The 21,909-nt window shown below is 54.8% G+C and overlaps 1 protein-coding gene across 1 annotated transcript in view; it reads right to left on the bottom strand.

The window, feature by feature from the left end:
* Positions 1-21,101, bottom strand: part of FGD5 (FYVE, RhoGEF and PH domain containing 5) — a 121,135-nt gene extending 100,034 nt beyond the window's left edge. Inside the window, 3 exon segments of the mRNA XM_027523489.1 lie at positions 7,173-8,484; positions 8,487-9,791; positions 20,985-21,101. Coding sequence (XP_027379290.1) covers positions 7,173-8,484; positions 8,487-9,791; positions 20,985-20,997 — 2,630 coding nt within the window. The 5' untranslated portion in view covers positions 20,998-21,101.
* Between the last annotated feature and the right edge of the window lie 808 nt (positions 21,102-21,909).

The raw sequence follows: 21,909 nt of genomic DNA, 5'->3' as shown, positions 1-21,909 counted from the left end.
AAACCAAAGGAGGACATCCCTCCGCTTTCCCTCGCGTCCCCGCCTCTGCACCTCCGAGCAAAGCCAGCACGCAGGTGGTGGCCGTGCGGGCCTGACTCCCGTGAGGGAGCCGCTTCGGAGCTCTTGGGTGGAGGGCACCAGTGAGCACAGCACTTTTCAACCACAGAGAACAGGATGGAAGGAGCACTGTGTGGAGAGTCAGAAAGACTTGGGTGTGAGTCTTGGTGTGGCGACTCACTGCCTGTGTGACCGAGGACGGCTGGAATCTCTTTCCTGGGCCTCAGCTTTCTCATCTGGAAAATGGGAACTGGAAAGCCCTAAGGTGCCTCACTGATCACAAGTTACAAGTGAAATATCTGCTACAGACAGAGTTACAGACAGTGAGATTTCGGAATCAAAACACCCTCGTCCTGGGGTGCCCAGGCTGGTGCGGGCAGCCCCGCCCCCATCCCCCGCGGAAGGCAGAGGCAACGTCGATGCCACACCCCACAGCTCACGAGTTCACACCTGCTCCTGGTTTATGCATGTGAGGTCCTGAACACTGGGTCTGACACACGCACAAGTTGTAAGAGAGACACAGACACCCCAGTGGAAGACCCGGTTCTGCACATGCATCCACGCTGTGGAGCCTTGATCGCGTCACTCCATAACAGCTCGTGCTCACCGACCTTCTCACTCTGTGCTGCACTAACTCATTTCGTCCTAAAGACACGAACAGGCCCGGTACGCCCAGCGTCGCCTTTTACAGACAAGGAAACCGAGATACGTGGGACTTCCCTGGCGGTCCACGCTTCCACTGCAGGGGGCGTGGTGGGTTCAATCCCTGGTCGGGGAACTAAAATCCTGCATGCCACGCAATGCAACAGCAAAGAAAAAGAAACCGAAGCAGAGGGAGCAGTGAGGGGTAGGTCACAGCGAGAGGTGGAGCGCAGACTGAAAAGCAGGCAGAGAAAGCGATGAGAAAAAGCCAGCGCGGCAATATGTTAATATCAAATCTAAGAAGCGGGCCCACGGACATTCACTGGAAAACTGCTTCTGCTCTTCCCTAAGTTTGAATGTTTTCATAATGAAATGGGGAAAGGGGACCTCGGGGATCTGTGTGGAGGGATAATACTGAGTGATTAAAGTAGACGCTTCATCGTGCAAAAGCGAAGTTACAATTACGGGGATTTAAACAAGACACTTAGGACAGACCAGTGTGTGTGGTGTTTTGCATCCATTGGCTACTTAATAAGCTTACACAAAGCACCTCAAACTGTCTCAGAAGATACTTAATAAATGATAGTTCTTTCCCCCCGTGAAGCTCAAAATCACCAACCCATCAACACGCATTTATTAAGCTCCTAGTCCATAATCAACATACCAAGGTCTTGTGGGATATTCAGAAGGCCTAGGTTGTCCCAACCAAGAGTCCTGACTGGGGACACAACGATTCTACTGGAAAAGGGTGAGCGTTGGACTAGATGGCTGTTGAGAACATTTTTTCTGCATTCAGTTCAGTTAGTTCAGTCGCTCAGTCGTGTCTGACTCTGTGACCCCATGGACTGCAGCACGCCAGGCCTCCTTGTCCATCACCAATTCCTGGAGCTCCCTCAAACTCATGTCCATTGAGTCGGTGATGCCATCCAACCATCTCATCCTCGGTCATCTCCTTCTCTTCCCACCCAATCTTTCCCAGCATCAGGCTCTTTTCAAATGAGTCAGTTCTTCGCATCAGGTGGCCAAAGCATTGGAGTTTCAGCTTCAGCATCAGTCCTTCCAAAGAATATTCAGGACTGATTTCCTTTAGGATGGACTGGTTGGATCTCCTTGCAGTCCAAGGGACTCTCAAGAGTCTTCTCCAACAACACAGTTCAAAAGCATCAATTCTTCAGCTCTCAACTTTCTTTATAGTCCAACTCTCACATCCATACATGACCACTGGAAAAACCATAGCCTTGACTAGACGGACCTTTGTTGACAAAGTAATGTTTCTGCTTTTTAATATTCTGTCTAGGTTGGTCATAACTTTCCTTCCAAAGAGTAAGCGTCTTAATTTCATGGCCACAATCACCATCTACAGTGATTTCGGAGCCCCCCAAAATAAAGTCTGTCACTGTTTCCATCGTTTCCCCATCTATTTGCCATGAAGTGATGGGACCAGATGCCATGATCTTCGTTTTCTGAAAGCTGAGTTTTAAGCCAGATTTTTCACTCTCCTCTTTCACTTTCATCAAGAGGCTCCTCAGTTCCTCTTCACTTTCTGCTATAAGGGTGGTGTCATCTGCATATCTGAGGCTATTGATATTTCTCCCAGCAATCTTGATTCCAGCTTGTGCTTCATCCAGCCCAGCATTTCTCATGATGTACTCTGCATATAAGTTAAATAAGCAGGGTGACAATATACAGCCTTGATATACTCCTTTTCCTATTTGGAACCAGTCTGTTGTTCCATGTTCAGTTCTAACTGTTGCTTCTTCATCTGCATACAGATTTCTCAGGAGGCAGGTAAGGTGGTCTGGTATTTCCATCTCTTGAAGAATTTTTCAGAGTTTGTTGTGATCCACACAGTCAAAGGCTTTGGCATAGTCAGTAAAGCAGAAGCAGATGTTTTTCTGGAACTCTCTTGCTTTCTCAATAATCCAACGGATGTTGACAATTTGATCTCTGGTTCCTCTGCCTTTTCTAAATCGAGCTTGAACATCTGGAAGTTCACGGTTCACATACTATGTATGAGAGTCAATTCAGGAGAAAAGAATGCTTTGGGAATACAGTTTAAATCAAAGTTGTGTATGTGTGTGGGTGCCAAGTCTCTCAGTTGTGTCCTACTCTTAGTGACCCCATGGACTGTAGCCTGCCAGGCTCCTCTGTCCATGGGATTCTCCAGGCAAGAATACTGGAGTGGATTGCCATGCCCTCCTCCAGGGAATCTTCCAGACCCAGGGATTGAACCCGTGGCTCTTACATCTCCTGCATCGGCAGGTAGGCTCTCTGCCACTAGCGCTGCCTGGGAACCCCAAAGTTGTGTACACCAGAGGAAAACGTACACAGGTAACAACGTGTACACTTGTACTTCATAAGACAGACGACAGCTACGAAGAACGTTTTAACTGGGAAAATGCTATTGTCTGTGTGGACAAACCTGGAAGGGAGTATCTGCACAGGAGAAACTTTACGATCATCCATCAGACCCTGAGCTGCTGCTCTGATTTGGAGAACTCGGAATTCTATCACACACTCCAGACGTTTCTCAAAGGGAGGCACTTTCGCTAGGAAAAGGATTTAAATAACACTAAATCACACCACGAGATTCCCCTTTCACCCTTCCTGGATCCTTCTGACCACACCGAGGAGACTGTCTTCGCGTTGGCCCAGGACGCCTCTCACACCTCTCGTTGCTCAGCAAAGGGACGGAGCCTCCGCTCAAGGCCTCGGCAAGGCCTGAGGCTCAGGCCAGACTTCACCCGCCGGGGCTTAGTTCTTTGTCCTGTATCTTATTTTCACAACTGCCTTCTACTTAAGACAACTAATACTGGCTCTCCATTTGCCGGTAGTGACACAGAATTTCCTTTTGAAACATCTTTTAAGTAAAAAAGATGGACTGATTTAAAGACAAGCAGTGAGCCATAGTGTGGGTGGCTGAGAAATAACAGATCTGCTCCAATCAGACCACAGGACAGAGGAGCAAACGGGGGGCCCACAGGGAGGCAGAGCCGGGTGGGCTCTGAACTCCCCCTCCTGGGGCTCACTGTCCAGCTCTGTTTCAGGAGCGTCGATATTTATCTTGGCCTCGGCCTCTGATCCTCACTGCAGCGAGGTCTGGGGACACACAAGCAGCGGAAGGAGGAAGGGAACAGTCTCCCATCCTCTCATCCGGTCCTGGCCAACCCCAGCACCCCTGGGCACATGTCTCAGGTCAGCAGCACCCCCCTGCACTTGGTTCTCAAAGCCCCTATTCAGGCGAAGAAGCCGGGGCCCCCGCACCTCGTGGCAGCCCCTGCCGCCTCTCGACGCCGTGTGTCCGGCGCCGCCCTTGCCCAGACGTGTTCCAGCCCAGAGCGGGGATTTCTCTCGCCCTCTGCTTCCCTCTGTTTCATGCAGGAAAACGGAAGAAAGCTCTGCTCACTGACTGATGTCCAAGAGGATGTGGTTCCTGCACGGGACATACATCCCAGCCAGCCTGGCCTGCAGGGAAATCCATTCCACAGCAGAGTGTGATGGTTCAAGACACTCAGCCAAGGCTCTGGCTGGAGCCTCAAATGTGAGATACCACGGGGAAAGCACCTAGCACGGGGCTGGCACACAGCAAGCAGGCAGGGCATGGAGAGGATTCACATCTTCTGCAGTATTTTATTCTGGTTTGGATGAAGGCAGCTTTTTTTTTTTTCCTTCTGTTTTTTTTTTTTTTTTGGACTAAGCAAAAATCAAGGTGGGCTTTCCAAGGGGCTCAGTGGTAAGGAATTCCCCTGCCAATGTAGGCAACGTGGGTTTGATCCCCGGTCTGTGAAGATCCCCTGGCGAAGGAAATGGAAACCCACTCCAGTCTTGCCTGGAAAATCCCACGGACAGAGGAGCCTGGCAGGCTACAGTCCGTGGGGTCACAAAAGAGTCAGACACGACTGAGCGACTAAACAGCAGCAGCCCAAGGCCACAGGCCCTTTGCATATGGCCAAGTAGCCTGCACACTGCACAACCCCATGGACACTGTATATAGACTAAAAGGCGAGTGTGACCCTGGGGCTGGGCAGTGTGCAACCTGCACAACTGGACCTGGCATCCCTTAGCACCCTTCACAAAAATTCCTGGACCAAGAGTCAGGGAATAGGAGTCCTGACACTGATTTCTCCACCAAGAGAGATTTGAGGCAACTCTCTTTCCCTCTTCGTGCCTCAGTTTCCTCCTCCGTAACAGGACCAAATGTTGTCAGAAGTTCCCTTCCAGCTCCGCAATTCTGTGATTCAACAGAAGCACATTTCCATTTCCGAAGGACAGTCATATACAAAAGAGGAAATGAGCTCAGATGCCTGGCTGTAGGGTGAAGAGTCAGCAGGAGGGGGCAGGGCTAGTAGAGGGGTTGGCTTCCACCTCGGTGGGGTGGGGACATGATGGGAAGACGGCTTCTGGCTCAGACAGAAAGGAAAAATAGAAGTACTGAGCAACAGATGCAGCAGCTCTGAGAGGTAGAGAGTTCCCTGGGGCCTGAAGAATTCAACTACAGACCGGGTTAGGAGAGAGACCTATTAGACACGGGAAGTTAGACCACATGCCCTTTGAGGTCCGTCCCAGTACGGAGACTTTATGGTTTCAAACCTTGGCTCTATTTCCATTAGTGCTGGAGGTACGCCACTGGGGTCGTGTGCACACATGCTAAGTCACTTCAGTTATGTCTGACTCTCTGTGACCCTGTGGACTGCAGCCCTCCAGGCTCCTCTGTCCATGGGATTCTCCAGGCGAGACTACTGGAGTGGGTTCCCAGGCTCTTCTCCAGGGGATCTTCCCCACCCAGGGATCAAACCCGAATCTCTTACATCTCCTGCATCAGCAGGCGGGGTTCTTTACCACCTGGGAGGCTTCCCCCACACCCACCGGGGTTGGGTCTTGTCAAACCCCACTGATAAGTACTAATGCAGTGACCTTGTCTGCTTTTCTGCTCCCGCCCTCTTCAAAGTGCACACATGCCCCCATTCTCCAAATTAAACTGGATCCCTCTAGGGGCACTGATGCCCACCTCTGCTCCAAACCAGGTCACAGAAAGAACCAATTCATAGCCTTACCCAGACTCGGGGCAGGGGGAGAGGGAGACAGGGTGGGGAACCGTATGAAAAACGCAGGACAAAAGTCACGCAAACCCTCCTCGTGTCTGCACTCCACAGAGAGCTAATGCTAATTGCAAATCATTCTTATTGATTCATCACTGCAGGTCCCCTGGGAATTCGGAGCAACGACAGCTGTACCGGACTAGACTGAGGTACTGTACGTGCGGGGAAAGAACCAGGCTTTCCTTGAAAATCACTGCCATTCTGATCAGGTGCCCCCGAGTGTGTACGTGGTGGAGGTTGAATTGCAGCCCCTTTAAGGTGCATCCGCGGTGCCTAAGAAACAGCAAGACTGGGGTACTCTTTCTGCCCCCTTCTGATGCCTATGTCAGAAGCTTTCTCTATCTCCTTTATACTTTAATAAAACTTTATTACACACACACACACAAAAAGAAACAGCAAGACTTGGCCAGCACCCACCCGGGATGATCAATAAGGCCATTCAGTCAGGCTCGGGAAGCTGAGGTCAGAACCCCCCCCCTGGTGTCAATAATCGCAGTGTTTCACTCTCATTCCCAAGGTGACCAAGTCCAAAAACAAACGAAAGGAATCAGCCTGGACACGCCTCTTAGAGACCTCTATTGAGAGGTTTAGCTTAGGGCGCCCTTAGCTCTTCAAACGATTTAAATAAATGGTCTTTTCTAGTTCCCTTGAATATAGTGTATACTGACACAATAAAAAGGGATCAATCTCAATTTAGGGTATTTTCCTGATGGTGAAAGATATTTAGTTTAGCAAGATTCCAGGCCCTTCTCTTTTGGTAACTTTCCCAGAAGGGAGTAGTAAAGCCATCTGCCTAGGAGATGAGAAACATATCCCAGATAATAGCAATACCCGCGCACTATATCTGGCATCTGAGACAACATTTTCAAGTCGACTAGGTACTCCTATCTTTCCAAACACTCTGCCTAGAGGCAGCACGGATTCTTTTCACAGGTGAAGTAACCAAGGCTTGGAGAGGGAAAGCCACTCAGCCCAAGTCACAAAGCTAGAGAGAGACAGAGCCCGAGGCGAAACAGCCAGTCCGTTCTGACCACTATGCCCGTCCCCAACCTCCAGGATCTAACACCTGATCATCTGAGGCGCTGATGTAATAACAACAGAAATAAAGTGCAAAATCAAAGTCATGCACTAGACTCATCCCCAAACCATCCCTGCCCAGGTCCGTGGAAAAACCGTCTTTCACCAAACTGGCCCCTGGCACCAAAAAGCTCGGGGACCACCACCCTCGCCTAAGCTTGCCTCTCGGATGGTTACCATCTTGCACCAAACTGGCCCCTGGCACCAAAAAGCTCAGGGACCGCCACCCTCGCCTAAGCTTGCCTCTCGGATGGTTACCGCCGCCGGCCGGGAAAGGGAAGGCGAGTGTCACGGTACCTTTCTGCCTCCGGGTCCGCGCTCTGTGGCTTGCTCTCGAAGGCGTTGAAGCTGCTCATGTCCACGTAGCCGTCGTTCTCGTTGGCCGTGGACAGGGCCCGGCTCTGGTCTTCAAACAGCTTCGTAAACGTCCCGGCCCGCGCGGGCCTCCGGGGCGGGATCTGGATGTTCTCGTAGTCCGAGTTCATGGCCGGGATGTTCTCGTAGTCCGAGGTGTCCGCGTTGGGGAACGAGATGGACCGTGGCTTGGTGAGGGGCAGCGGCAGGAAGGGGGGGCGGGAGCGGTCCTCGAAGGATTCCACCCGGGACACCGTCCTGCTGAAGGGGACCCCCTTCCTCTTGCCCTCCCGGCAGAAGATGAGCGAGGAGGGCGAGTCGCAAGCCCGGAGCTTGCCCGTCCGCGCCCGGAGCTGCGGCGAGTTGCTGAGGCTCCTGCGGTCCATCTCCAGGAGCCGGGCCGGCCCGTGGTAGCTGGACTCAGAGGACGACCTGGACGAGGACACGTTGACGTCCACGTGCACCTTGCTCTCTGTCTTCTTCTTGAACGTCAGCGCCAGGAACCGCTTAAAGGACGACTTCTTCTTCTTGGAGTGCTTGTCCGGGGGCTCGCTCTCCACCAGGAGCGAGGGGGAGCTCTTGGTGATGGGCTTCTTGGTGATGCAGGCCAGGTCGAACGGGGGCGGGATGTCTACCATGGACGATGGGGTGGAGGTGCCGCTGGACGGCAGGTGGCTCCTCTGGGAGAAGCTGCCGGAGGAGCCGATGACACAGGGCAAGGACAGGTTGTCTTCCTTCCTCTTGATGCCGTGGCCCTCGAGGCCGCATGCCTCGGGCTCCCGGTACAGGGACACGGGGATCTCCCGGCCCTCCACGGAGAACGATCGCGGGTACAGCGTGAAGCCTCTGGGCTTTGCCGGCAGGGCCCTGCCCACGTCCAGCGGCTTCCCCTCCAGCGACAGGACTGTCTTCCTCCCCTCCGCGGCGGCTGCCCCGACGCCGGCGGCCGCTGAGCCAGCTTCCGGCCCCATTTCTTCCGGGACCGTTTCTGGGACGTAGCCAGCCAGCTTCCCGGAGTGGGGCCTGGCCCTCGCCATGACGTTCTTCCTGTCGATGGGGACCAGGCCGCCCTCCGCATCGGGGCTCAGCTCCTGCAGGGCGGCCTGCGCTCCGGGCGTCTCCGCCTCCCCGGGGTCCGCCTCACAGGTCGGGCCGACTCCCATCTCATAGGGGTTGGCATCCTCGTCCTCCGGCAGGACCAGGACGTCGGGCACAGGGGCGCCCTCCTCCCCGGCGCCACCCTGCGCGGAGCCCCGCCGCTCACGCCCGGCCCGGCCTCGGGGTCCCGCTCCGCACGTTCTTCCGGCCCCGGCTCCTGTGCTGACTCTCCTGCGGACTCGGAATAAGGAGGGTAGCTCTCGCTACAGAAGGAGGTGCTCTCGGTGGGGAAGAACTCGTAGGGACTGGCCGAGAGCGGAGGCACAAGGTCGTCCACGCTGTCGCTCTCGAACGGGATGATGTGGCAGCTCTCCTCGGCTGCTTCATCCTGCACGGGGTCCTCGCCCTGCCGGGGGTCCTGCCCCGCCTCCGCTTCTGCCGGGTCAGCCGGCTCATCCTGCCCGTCATGCTGGCCGCCATAACCTGCGGCATCTTCACACGCTTCCCGGGAGACTTCAGGGTCGTCGCTGGCCACCTCGGCCTCGGGAACACCCGTGGCCGACTCCTCGTCCTCTGGGGGCTCCTCGCCGGCATCATCCCCCTCGCCCCCCTCGTCCACACTGTGGCCGGGTTCTGCGTCCTCCTCCTCTGCCTCCTGGGGGGTCCCGGGGGCCCCGGGCTCCTCCTCGCCGCCAACCACGGTATCCTCGACGACCTCGAGGTGGGCTGGGATGCTATCGCTCAGAGACTCCGCCCATCCGTCCCCAGGCTCCCCAGGCTCCGCCCCTCCATCCCCAGGCTCCCCAGGCTCCGCCTCTCCGTCCTCGTCCTCCAGGCTGCAGGCTCTGTGTTCTTCCGCCAGCTTCTCTTCCTCCTCCTCACTTGCCAACGTCTGGTCCTCGGTCCCCACGGCCCCGGCACAGTCTGGGCCCTCCGCGTCCTCGGGGGCGGGGGCGACGTCTCGGTCAGCCTGTTCGCTCAGCACCGCCCAGGCCTCTGCAGCCGCGGACCCCGCTGGCCCGCACCCCTCGCCCCCATCCTGGCCCTCCTCCTCCTCTCCGGCCTCCGGAGGCCCCGTGACTGCATTCTCCACGCAGCCCGCATCCCTGGCTCCGTCCTCCCCCGGAGGGGCCCTGGGGGCCACGATGTAATCCTCATCGGCCTCGGACTCGGAGCACTCAGGGGTGGACCGGTGCTCTTCGTAGAGGCCCCTGTCTACGCAGGGCAGCTTCCCGTTGCTGCATTTGTTCAAGCTGTTGATCACGTAGACACTGGCCCTCCACTCGCTGGGGGTGGCCAGACGGGGCTTCGGGGCGATGGGGGGTTTCGGCCCCCTGGACATGGAGGAGTTGGGGCTGTGAAGGCTTTCAGGCCGGAGTGACGATGGGCAGAATTTGGGTGGTGTCTGTGGCGTGAGGGAACTGGCAGCCTTCGGCTTGGGGGCGACTGGTGGTTTGGGTGAATCTAAAGGATGAAAACACAGACAAGAAGGGGAGAGAAAGCACAGTTACCTTTACTTCCATTCAAGAGTCTCCTACCTACGTTTTCAAGAGAACACTGGAGCTGGCTTCCCAGCCCACGTGAGCCCAACCCAGCACGTTCTGCCAGGTTGATGCCCTCCACCAACATCTTTAAATTCCCGTGTGCTCACGCACTCGGTCGTATCCGACTTTTTCGGGACCCCACGGACCTTAGCCCACCGGGCTCCTCTCTCCATGGGGTTTCCCAGGCAAGAACACTGGAGTGGGTTGCCACTTCCTTACCCACTCAAGATTCATTCTGTAAACAAGGTGAAGAGATCTTTCTTCTAAACACAGTCCGGCTAACAGAACCCGAACGAATGACAGCCTGTGCTCACAATAAAAGCGTCCTGATCTCTGCACTCATTCACTCAACAAGTATGTAGTAAATGCACGTGCCCAGGAGCCAATGAAGATCTTAACAGTCAGCATCCAGGCTGCCTTCAAGGAGCCCACAGCCTCTCTCCCGTTAGTGCAGTCTAGTCTCTACACACACCGCACCGTAGATGGCAGAGTCTTCCAGGGCCAAGAAGAGAAGAACACCTCTGCTGAATCCTCACAAATCAAATTAGGGAGACCAGCCTGACACAACGGGGACTTCCCTGGTGGTCTAGTGGTTAAGAATCCACCTTTCAAAGCGGGGGACTCAGGTTCCAATCCCTGGTCAGGCAACTAAGATCCCTCATGCCTCGGGGCAACCAAGCGGGCGCACCACAGCTACCACGCCTGCCTGTGCACACTCGAGTCTGTGCTCCGCAGTAAGAGAAACCCGTGGGCTGCAGCTAGAAAAGGTCTGCATGCTGCAATGAAGACCCAGGGCAGCCGAAGAAAAAGAAAGGCTGGCAGAACCACCACAGGAGCTGCGGACTCTCGCAATATGATGACTGAGCACCGCCTTCCCTCGAGAATGGCACACCACCAGGCTTGGGATGGCGACGCCACGATTCTCCCAAGGGCCACCTCTGAACTCTGCATGCCTCGGGCTGGTATCCAGCGAACTGCCCTGCGCCCAAACCTCACGGGGCAATCACATGGTATTTTCCAACACAGGTCTCATCCCGTGTGGATGTTGAGGCTCATCGGCCACAACAAAATGGAAGATGGACAACACGCATGTGTCACAGGGGTTAGAGAAGCAAGGGTGCGGCGGCTAGGGACGACCGCTTGGAGGGGGTGACACTGCAGCTCACTTTGGCAGGATGGGACGGACCCGGACAGCGGGAGGGTCAAGGGTGGAATCGCCCACTTCCAAGTTCAGCATCTCTCCTGCCACAGCCAGCCCATGCCTTCACACCCGCAGCTGGGCTTCCGAGCCCCTGCCCGCACTGCAGACGGGTGAGGACTGGGGATTCCCAGGGACGCCACTCTGTCCTGCCGTCTTTGCTTCAGCACTGCCTGGCCGTCCACTGCCAGGTTTAGGACGCGCACGTCCCTGCTGCAGTCCAGTCTCAATTCCCAGTTCCATCCCCACTGAGCCTTGGGCGTGATACTCGGATACAAAGCTGGCTTGGCGTGTCAGTTCAGCCTGGGACAGAGGGAAGGCGGAGCAGCTGGCCTGGAGGGTTGCCAGCAAACACCACCCCCTCCACGGCATTCAACTCGCAGCTCCATCTCTGACCTCAGTCATTTCTAATCCAGGCCAGACTGACAAATATAATGTGAGCCCCATTTATCATTACACACATAATTATTATTAATTTTCTCATAGCCACATTAAAGAGTAAAAAAGAAACAGGTGACACTAACAATATACTTTTCAACTCAATATATCCCAGATATCACTTTGGATATTATCACGTAATCAACGAATCATGTTTGGATCAACATGTAATTGATACACAAAGTTCATTCGGCAGATAGCCGACATTCTTTACGATGCTAAGTCCTCCAAATTTAAGGTATATTTCACACTCGCAGCATGTCACGACTCAGACCAGCCCCACCACAGGGTGCTCAGGAGTCAGGGGTGGTGGCCACGGTGGCAGCCCATCTCCATAGGGACTGTCCCACCGGCCCCTCCGTTTCAGTATGTGTGTGTGTGTGTGTGTGTGCGCGCGTGTGTGCACACTAAATTGATTCAGTCGTGTCCAACTCTTTGTGACCCCATGGACTGTAGCCCACCAGGCTCCTCTGTCCATGGGACTCTCCAGGCAAGAATGCTGGAGTGGGTTGCCATTCCAGTCTCCAGGGGATCTTCCTGACCAAGGGACTGAACCAGATCTCCTGCACCGCAGACGGATTCTTGACCCTCTGAGCCACCAGGGAAGCCCCCGTTTCAGTATATCTGAGGCCAAAGTCAGTGTCGTCTCCCCAAGCTGGCAGGACTATGAAAAATTCAGCTGAGGGGCCCCAAAGGAAATTTTAAAAAAGGCCCTGGATACCAATAATACAGGGTTATAAAGCCCACGCACTCTGTGCCTGGAAGGGCCTGACTCCAAAGCCTCCTTACTTGTGTGCTGCACATAAATCTAATGAACTTACTGGCCTGGTTTCCCAGGGCACAGCTAATTGGGAGGGGGCAGTGAGAACAGGGACAATGTTGGTTGTAAGATGTGGCAGCTGACAGCAAGAACGGGGGGAGGAGGCCCAGCGCTCAAGACTTGAAAGGCTCAGGACTGCTCTGGTGGTCCAGTGGCTAAGACTCCATGCTCCCAACGCAGGGGCCGGACTTCCAGCCCTCCTCGGGGAACCAGACCCCACATGCTGCAATTACGACCTGGCACAGCTAAAGAAATAACCATTTTTAAAAAAAAAAAGGTTTTAAAGACAAAAGCACTCACTTCCTCAACACCCTAACCCATATCTACATTCACCCACACCAACAACCCAGTAAAGCCGCAGGCATCCAGATAAACAACCCGAGTCTTCAAGACGAAAGAAGTGACTTTCCAACCCCTTGTTTCCATACACAATCAAATACAACCTCATTTAGAAAAATTTCTGTTCAATTTATTTTTTTTTCTTAAAGCCCGAAATATCTGGAGCTAAAAACAGCTAAGCTTCAGCTCCCTGTCACTGTGACATAACAGGGTAACAGTTACAAGCCTTTGGAGCCTGGTGATCTGGGTTCAAATCCTACCTTTGCCACTTATAAGCTATGAGGCTGAGTCTCAGATTCCTCTTCTGTAAAACGGGTACAAGAGGCTGTTATACAGATCCAAAGATACACAGTACGTTAGCAGGACTTTGCTTAGTAGTTTTCCATAAACAGGAGCTTCCCTGGAGGCTCAGACAGTAAAGAATCTGACTGCAATGCAGGAGATGCAGGTTTGATCCCTGGGTTGGAAAGATCCCCTGGAGAAGGGAATGGCAACCCACTCCAGTACTGTGCCTGGAAAATTCCATGGACAGAAGAGTCTGGCAGGCTGTAGTCCATGAGGTCGCAAAAGAGTTGGACACGACCAGCAACCCATTTTCACACTATTGTCGTGCTAATAAAGTCAGGCTTCCCCTCCTTGACGTCTTCTCCTGCTGTTAAGTCTGGATCTGCACTGATACATGACGTAATACGAGCGTCACTTCTCAACATCAGGTGTCAGACACTGGCAGGCAATTATTTTCCAGGGGGTGGGGACTCTCATTTCTTATCTTTAACAGGTGGTATTTCACACAGGCACCACCAGAGCTGCCAGAGGGACAGATCGGCCATGAAAAATGCATCACTCCCACCCCGCCCCATCCTTCCTGCAATCAAGCTATTGATCTGCGGGCGCCGTCTCCTCGGAAAAAGGTCACAGTGGGTGTCTTAGGCGTGATCCAGCAAGAAAATGCCTTCCCCACGGGAGCCCCGAGGAGTGACAAGTACCCAGTGTCCACGTCCTGCTCTCTGCTCTGGAGCTCAGGGCGTTTCACCCCTTCCCCTCTGAGATCCAAGGATGGCAGTCAGAAAGACCCTGCCCGACCCCTCACTGGGAGAGGAGACTGAGGCGCACGCAGGGCGGGGGACTCAGCGAGTCCAGAGAAGGGCCTCTGCAGAATGGAGTCTCTTGCTTCCTGGTCCAGTCCCTTCACCCTTTGCCATCAAGCATTTCTTCTGTGGGATCCCCAGTGGCTCAGCGGTAAAGAATCCGCCTGCCAATGCAGGAGATGCGGGTTCAATTCCCAGGTCTGGAAGATCCCCTGGAGAAGAAGATGGCAACTCACTCCAGTATTCTTTGGCTGGAAAATTCCATGAACAGAGGAGCCTGGGTGGGCTTCTCAAGTCCATGGGGTCGTGAAGAGTCAGACACAACTGAACATCTCTTGCACAGAGCAGACTTGGGGCTCCCGGCTTCTAGTGAAGCAGAGAAAGGCAAAATGCAGAGAGACTGAGGCCAGAGAGGCCAGGGACAGCGAATCAAGTGAGAAATCCCATAAGGCTGAGTCAGAAGGACTGAGTGACCACAAAGTGAATGACTGGCTTTCCTTCGCTCCCGTCCAGCTCTCTGTAATCCAACTCCACTACACCAGTATTGATGGAGCACCCAGTGTCTTCTGGGCCCTCGTCCAGACTCTCTGGATACATCAATAAACAAGACAAAGACCACATGCCTCCTGGCCTTTACACTGTAGTGGTGGGAGATAAGCGATAAAAAGCCTAAGTTTGTTATCCATCATATGTGAGATGATCATGACGTCCACAGGAAAAGATCAGGAATTAGGAGGAGTTTGGAGGAAAGATGAGGAGCTTGCAACTTTAAACAGAGAGACCAGGACGGGTCTCAATGAGAGGACATCAGAGTGAAGACCTGAAAAGGTGAGGGGATTCAGGGCTCACCCGGCGTGTCCAAGGACATCTGAGTGGTGGGAAGGGAGTGAGGCAGCGAAGGAGGGACAGGAGATGAGGGCAGAGTGTGGATGACAACCCAGCCCTGAGCAGAAGGCCAAGCCCACTCCAGCTAGTGTGCTGAAAGCCGCAACAGTGCTGAGCATGATATCGGGGAGGCCAGGAAGAGGGCACCTGCGATAATGATGCAGGCCAGAGAGGATGGAGGCTTGGATCAGGCTACAGTGGAAGAAGTGGTTAAAAAAGTAAGAAAGAAAGAAAAAGATCAGATTCTAAAGATGAAGGTAGAGCTGGTGGGATTTACAGACAGACGGTCTGGATGTGGGGTGTGAGAGAAAGAATAATCATGGGCAATGCAAAAGTTTGGAGTCAGAGCAACCGGCAGGGTGAAGCTGCCACCAGCTGAACCGGGAAGGCTGCAGGTGTCTCGGGAGGAAACCAGAACTTCCATCTGCACCTGTTGGTCCGACTTCCCCATCACAGCCCTGCAAGGAGCGGTCAATGGGCTCTTGGGTGGACCAGCCTGGGTTCCTGGGAGTGGCCTGGCTGGAGGCAGCCATCACAGAGACGGGATCAGGGCACGAGCCGGGTGAAATCACCAAGAGACTGAGTGGGGGGCAGAGACGAGAGCAGAGCCGGGATGGAGCTCCACCGGCCCCAAGGCTCCGAGGAGGAGCCAGCGAAGGAGACGGGACGTGGGAGGTGAGAAGATGAAGGGGGACGGCCCCCAGCTCTCCTTCCTCCCAAGGAGGACCCACACAGAACCCCTGCGCAGGGCCGGGTTCCCTGGGTCTCAGACCAGTGCTGCCCAGAGGAGGCCCAGGGGACAGATACACCGGGGTGCCTGCTGAAGGACAGGGACAACTTTCATCATTAAAAAAAAAAATGAAGTTGGATATGATCCAGCAATCCTACGCCTGTGCATGTATCTGGAGAAAAGCTAGTTCAAAAAGATACACGCACCCCAGAGTTCACTGCAGCACCAGCTACACCTGCTACAGCACGGAAGCAACCCAAGAGGAGGGGATGAAGGAGACGTGGCACACATATACAGTGGGGTATTACTCGGCCGGAAAAAGCAATGAACTCGTGCCATCTGCAGCAACACAGGAGAACCTAGAGACCAGCAGCACGTGCAGTGAGTCAGACAGGGAGAGGCAGACACTGAATGACTCCAAAGCTAAGCTTCCCTCGTGGCTCAGCCAGTACAGAATCCGCCTGCAACGCGGGACACCTGGGTTCCGTGCAGAAGGGAAAGGCTGCCCACCCCAGTACTCGGGCCTGGAGAATTCCAAGGACTGTATAGTCCACGGGGTCGCAGAGCCAGACACAACTGAGCGACTTTCACACTTTCATCTAAATCTAAAAAAGTGATACGAATGAACTTATTTACAAAACAGAAACAGATTCACAGATTTAGGAAAGACATTTATGATTATGGGGGGAGGAGTGGGGGAGGAATAAATTAAGAATTTGGAATTAACAGGTGCACTCTACTATACATAAGAAAGATAATCAACAAGGACCTACTGTACAGCATAGGGAACTCTACTCAAGATTCTATAATAACCTAAATGGGAAGAGAGTCTGAAAAAGAATATATATATATACATATATATATATATATATAATACATATATATAAATATTCGAGCGTGTGCAGTCACTTACATCGTGTCCCACTCTTTGCGACCCCATGAAGCCTGCCAAGCTCCTCTGTCCACGGGATTCTCCAGGCAAGAATACTGGAGTGGGTTGCCTTGCCATGCCCTCCTCCATGGGATTTTGCCAACTCAGGGATCAAACCATGTCTCCTACATCTCAGGCAGATTCTTTATATATGGGGAAGCTCCTATTCCATATATATAGTCAAAGATGTTATGAAAAAACATGAACGAATTTTTTTGCCAACCATATATATATATATATATAAAACAGAATCATTTTGCTGCACATCTGAAACTGACACAGCACTGTAAATCAACTCTGCTCCAGTATAAAATAAAAATTTAAAAAAAGGAGGTTAGGTGTTCCAGGCAGAGGCACAGAGTGTGCAAAGGCCCAGAGGCAGTTAGACGCAAGGCCTTTGGAAGTATGGCCAAGAGTCCGGTTTTGCTGAGCTGTAGAATATGTCAGGGATGGATTAATAACAGGATAAATCAGAGCAGGGGCTTCCTCCTCTGGGTTCAGTGTAACCTTCTGACTCTCTAGGACCCAGCAGCCAAGTATGGATGTGAGAGGTGGAACATAAACAAGGCTGAGGGCCAAAGAATGGATGCTTTCGAACTGTGGTGCTGGAGAAGACTCTTGAGAGTCCTGTGGACTGCAAGGAGATCCAACCAATCCATCCTAAAGGAAATCAGTCCTGAATATTCATTGGGAGGACAGATGCTGAAGTTGAAGCTCCAGCACTTTGGCCATCTGATGTGACAAGCCGACTCATCGGAAAAGACTGAAGCTGGGAAAGATTGAGGGCAGGAGGAGAAGGGGGTGACAGAGTATAACCCGGTTGGATGTTATCACCAACTCAACGGACACGAGTCCGAGCAAATTTCAGGAGATGGTGAAGGACAGGGAAGCCTGGTGTGTTGCAGTCCACGGGGTCGCAAAGAGTCGGACGCGACTGAGCGACTGAACAACCACAGCAAGAACCAAGCACGGATGGACCCTCTCTCTCCCCAAAACACACAGCTTGGGGGCACACCCTCGCCACCCTGAGGCACCAGTGCCCAAGACCTTCTGGCAATGCGCTACCCCTGAGGATGACCCGAATGCAGAATACCTCGTCAATCAAGATGCCAAGAGTTAACTGAGGGCGGGGGTGGCAGGTGGGGAGTCACAGTGACAGGAGGAAGAGATTTTTCACAGCCTCTGGAGATAGAATCATCCGTAGCAGCCAGGCCCCTGGTACCAGTTTATATTTTCTATTTTAATTAAATATCTGCCACTCACACATTCATGCTGCTGGTAGCCGTTCCCTTCTCCAGGGGATCTTCCCAACCCAGGGATCAAACCCAGGTCTCCAGCATTGCTGGAAGATTCTTTACCAGCTGAGCCACAAGGGAAGCCCAAGAATACTGGAGTGGGTAGACTATCCCTTCTCCAGGGGATCTTCCCAACCCAGGAATCGAACTGGGGTCTCCTCTTCCCAACCCAGGAATCGAACTGGAGTCTCCTGCATTGCAGGCGGATTCTTTACCAGCTGAGCTACCAGGGAAGCCTCCCTTGCCAGCTCTGCAGAGGTTAAATGAGAAGAGGTACCTGGAGGAGCACTGGGCTGGGAGCTGGAGCTCTGATCTCCATGGCTGCCTCTGCCATGAGTTGAAGGGACACCTTGGGCAAGACCCCTCCTGTCCTTGAGCCTCAGTTTCCACATCTGCAGGGCGAGGAGACGGCACCGAGCAGTCAGTAAGTGCCATCTGCTCTGGCAGACGACAGTCTTTTAAACTGGCTTTTCTGACGGCGTTCCCTGACATCCCCGACGTGGGCCCCTGCGTCCACTGCAACTGCGGTTCACTGTTCTCCCTCTGGAACTCTCACAACCGTATGTTCCAAGAGTAATTATCTTCCGATTTCACCTTCCAACTGCATCTTAATTTACGTTTCATTCCTGGATGCCTGCTGGAATGTCCAAGTCAAGCCTGATGATTTCTAATGAGGCTGCGGTCAGGTGAGTCCAGCGACCCACGACGGGTGTGGGACCCACGTGGGAAAGGCATGGCTCAGACAGACCTGACTCCAACCCCAGCTCTGCCACACATCAGCTGTGTGATCTCAGGCATGTCACTGTGCCTCCTGAGCCTCAGTTTCTTTCTAGGTCAAATGGAAGAAATACCCTGCTTTTTTCATAATGCTGTTGAGAAGTTCAAGGCAAAAAACCACATAAGGTACCGAACAAAGTCAACTGGCAAACATTTCCTGTGCACCCACTATGTGTTATGCACCAGGTAAATAAAGCAGGCTCTCAAGCTGGACAGTCTGTTTCAACCCTGTCTCAACTCCTTATTAGGCCAGCAACCACAAAATCCCTGCAGCTCAGTTTTCCCATCTATAAAATGAGAACGGCAACAGTCCTCACGATGAGGTTACTGTGAAAACCGAACTGATCCAAGTGTAAAACACTAAAGAGCAGCGTCTGGGTCAATATGAACCAGTAATTTGCTGGTCACGTATGTGATGGGGGCTTCCCAGGTGGCTCAGTGCTATAGAATCCCCCTGCAATGCAGGAGAGTTGGGTTCCATCCCTGGGTCAGGAAGATCCCTTGGAGGAGGAAATGGCAACCCACCCGGGTATTCTTGCCTGGGAAATCCCATGGACAGAGGAACCTGGCGGGCTACATACAGTCCATGGGGCCTCGAAGAGTCAGCCGGATACGACTCCGTAACTAAATAACAACGTAAGGTGACAGACACTGTGCTTGGCACCTACAAGCTTTGTTTAATTATGAGACCTCAGCAACAAAGATCTTATCATCCCCATTTTCAAGATGAAGAAATAGACACTGAGAGGTTAAGTAACCTGCTCCAGGTCAAATAACTAAGCCTACGGTGGTTATGGGGTTCAGTCCCACGGAGTCTATGAACCACTCTGCTGCATGATCAAGAAATTCAGAGCCAGGCACATACATATCATTACGTGAGGTCTATGATTGCTATCACACAGAAAAAGTAACCAGATTTACGCTAGATGCAAATTACAGGATGCTGGAACCCAAGGGCGGTAAGTGCTGAGATTTCCTGGGACCAAGCCTGCCGCTAAGCGTTTTCTGGCTCACTCCAAACCCCGGAGTCTCGGAGAATGGAGGGCTTGCCCAAGTCTCGTGCAGGGAAACGTGGGAAAACCGCATGGGGCTCTCACCATTGTTTTCCAGCGAGTTTTATTAGGCGTGTAGGAAAGACTTAGCCTGGCTCTGTCCGCGCTAGATCAAGCAGCAGGCCACCTCCTTCCTAGAAGGAGGGGGCTGGCTGGGCACTGGGATCCGGCTCCGGTCTTCTCTCTACTCCTCCAAGGTGGCACCCCGCCCCCACCCCCAGCCCCCTACTCCGCGACCATCACTCGCTCAGGGTCCAGGTGTGTCCACGCCCAGCCACAACAGGGCCTGGACACAGGGAGGCGGCCACCGCGTCCTAAGCCCCCAAGTGTCTCCTTTGTCAGATCAATGAGCCAAACGTCTCCGACCCGCACCTCACTCCTCAGACAAAGATTTTATTCATTAAAAACACTTGAGAAAGGAAAAGCCCACAACGCGCGCACACACACACACACACACTTTTGTACACCCACCCAGGGCAGCAGGATATGGTTCTAAGACAGCCAAAATGGTGGCTTCCTGTTTCTTTAGGGATGTGTGTTTTGGAGTTCGGATTCGGACAAGGGTGTTGGTCGGAGAGGGAGCTGCCTTCTGCTAAATTCTATGAGAAAAAAAAAAAAAAAATGAAAAGAGCGATAACCGCTCCTTGGCAGGCAAGTGAACTCAGCTGGGACGGCTGCCTCCTCGTAAACTCGCCTCTTGGAGGCAACTTTCTGCCCTTCCCGCGGAGGAGTCGGGACCCCGGAGAACTGGGTCCAGGCACCGCCCATCTCTGGGTCTCAGTCAGTAAGTCTGTTAAACGGCACTCCTCGAGGGGATCGCTCTGTACCGCCGAACGCATCTGGGATTTCACGGACGTCCCGACCGGGCAGAGGCAGAGTCTCAGGGCAGAGACGCGAGGGCTGGGAGGGAACGCCTGGAGAGCCGTCCCCTGGGCACAAAGCGGGGCCCTGCCAGGGCCCCGCAGGGGATGCGGGCGCGCCGCTGCGGGGGGCGGGGGCGGGGTGTGGTCATTTAGGGCTTTTTAATTGCGAAGGGGAGCGAGCTCCAAGTCTGCGGGGATCCAGGAGAGGGAGAGGCGTGAGAAGCCGCCAAGGGCGCGCCGCGCACGAGTGAGGGACCAGGCATAGACCCCGGCGGGGGGAAGAGCGCAGACGGACCCGGGGGCCCAAGAGGGCCTCTGGGGGGCCAGCGAGAGCCTGAAGGGGACCCCAAGCAGCAGGAGGGAGGATTCAGGGGCGCGACCAAGTCGCTTTTGCGAAGGGAGTGTCCTTCCCCGTCGCGAGGGGACCCCCAAGCCGGGGGGGCCGCGGTGGGAGCCGGAGGCGGCCTATCGGGGCCGGGGTGCGGCCTCCCGAGACCGAGGAGGCGTCCCCGAGGTGGGGCGTCCCGGACGGGGCTGAGAGCCACCGACGCTCTCGGCCTCCTCGGGACCCGCCCGTCCCTCAGCCGAGGCGGAAGGTCGGGGGGTTTCTGGGCAGCTCGCTCCGGAGCGCCTCGCGGGCTCCAACTTGGAGCGCCGGACGGGCGCCTTGGCGCGCGTGCCCCGCGGAGCCTCCTACCTGCTCTGTTCATCTTCCAGCGCGCGGAGCCCGGGGCCGCCCGTCGGTGCCTCCGTCCGTCCGAGCGCGAGTCCGCGCGCCGCCTCACTCCATGGCCGCCCCGCGGGGCCCGCACCCCCCCGGCGCCTGCCCCGCCCCCGGCGCGCGCCGGACTCCGCGCGGCGCGCAGGGCAGTGGGGGCGCCGGGCGCGGGCCTCCGGGGTTGGGCGGGGCCGGGGAGCGGAGCGGGTGCGCGGTCGGGGCGCGGGGGGCGGCGGCGCGCTCACTGAGGCCGCGGCGCGGCGCGCGGGGCCGGGGGGGCGCGAGCCTCGGGGGGCGGGGCCGGGGGCGCGGGCGCGCGGGCGGGGGGCGGGGGCCGGGCCGGCGCGCGGCGTCGTGTCCGCTCCGGGCGCCCGGCTCCGCGCGCGCTGCGCTCTGGCCGCCGCGCCTCTGCCGGTGCCGCCGCTGCGCCTCCGCCCCCTTCGAGACGTTTCCTCCCGCTCTGGAAGGCTTTTTTTATTTCTCCTTTCTGCTCCGTCAGGGATCGAGGGAGCCCAGGGGCGAGGCGTCCCCGCGCACATTTAAAGGGGCCGTGGTGTGGGGCCTCGGGGAGCTGCGCGAGGTTCCAGGGACTAGGACGGGGGGGCGTGGTGAAGCGGCGAATTGGGCTTCTAGGAGTCCCTTCGCCCAGCGGACCATCTGTCACTTGATTTTCAACCTCGGGCATTCATTCATTCAGTCCCGGGCCCAGCACCGTGCCGTGCTGTGCGCAGGACAACCCAAAATTCTTGCCCCTCGTGGAGTTTAGATGGGAGCTCTGTGGCGACACAAGACAAATAAGCAATAAACATTGCAGAGAGTCAATAAACATTGCAGAGGGTTACGAGTGCCTTGAGGGAGATAAACCAGGGGGGGCAGAACAGGAGCGCGCGAAGTGACCCGATCA

Source organism: Bos indicus x Bos taurus, chromosome 22 (genome assembly GCF_003369695.1).
Source record: "Bos indicus x Bos taurus breed Angus x Brahman F1 hybrid chromosome 22, Bos_hybrid_MaternalHap_v2.0, whole genome shotgun sequence".
NCBI classification, from domain to species: Eukaryota; Metazoa; Chordata; class Mammalia; order Artiodactyla; family Bovidae; genus Bos; species Bos indicus x Bos taurus.
This window is presented reverse-complemented; position numbering and strand designations above follow the sequence as displayed.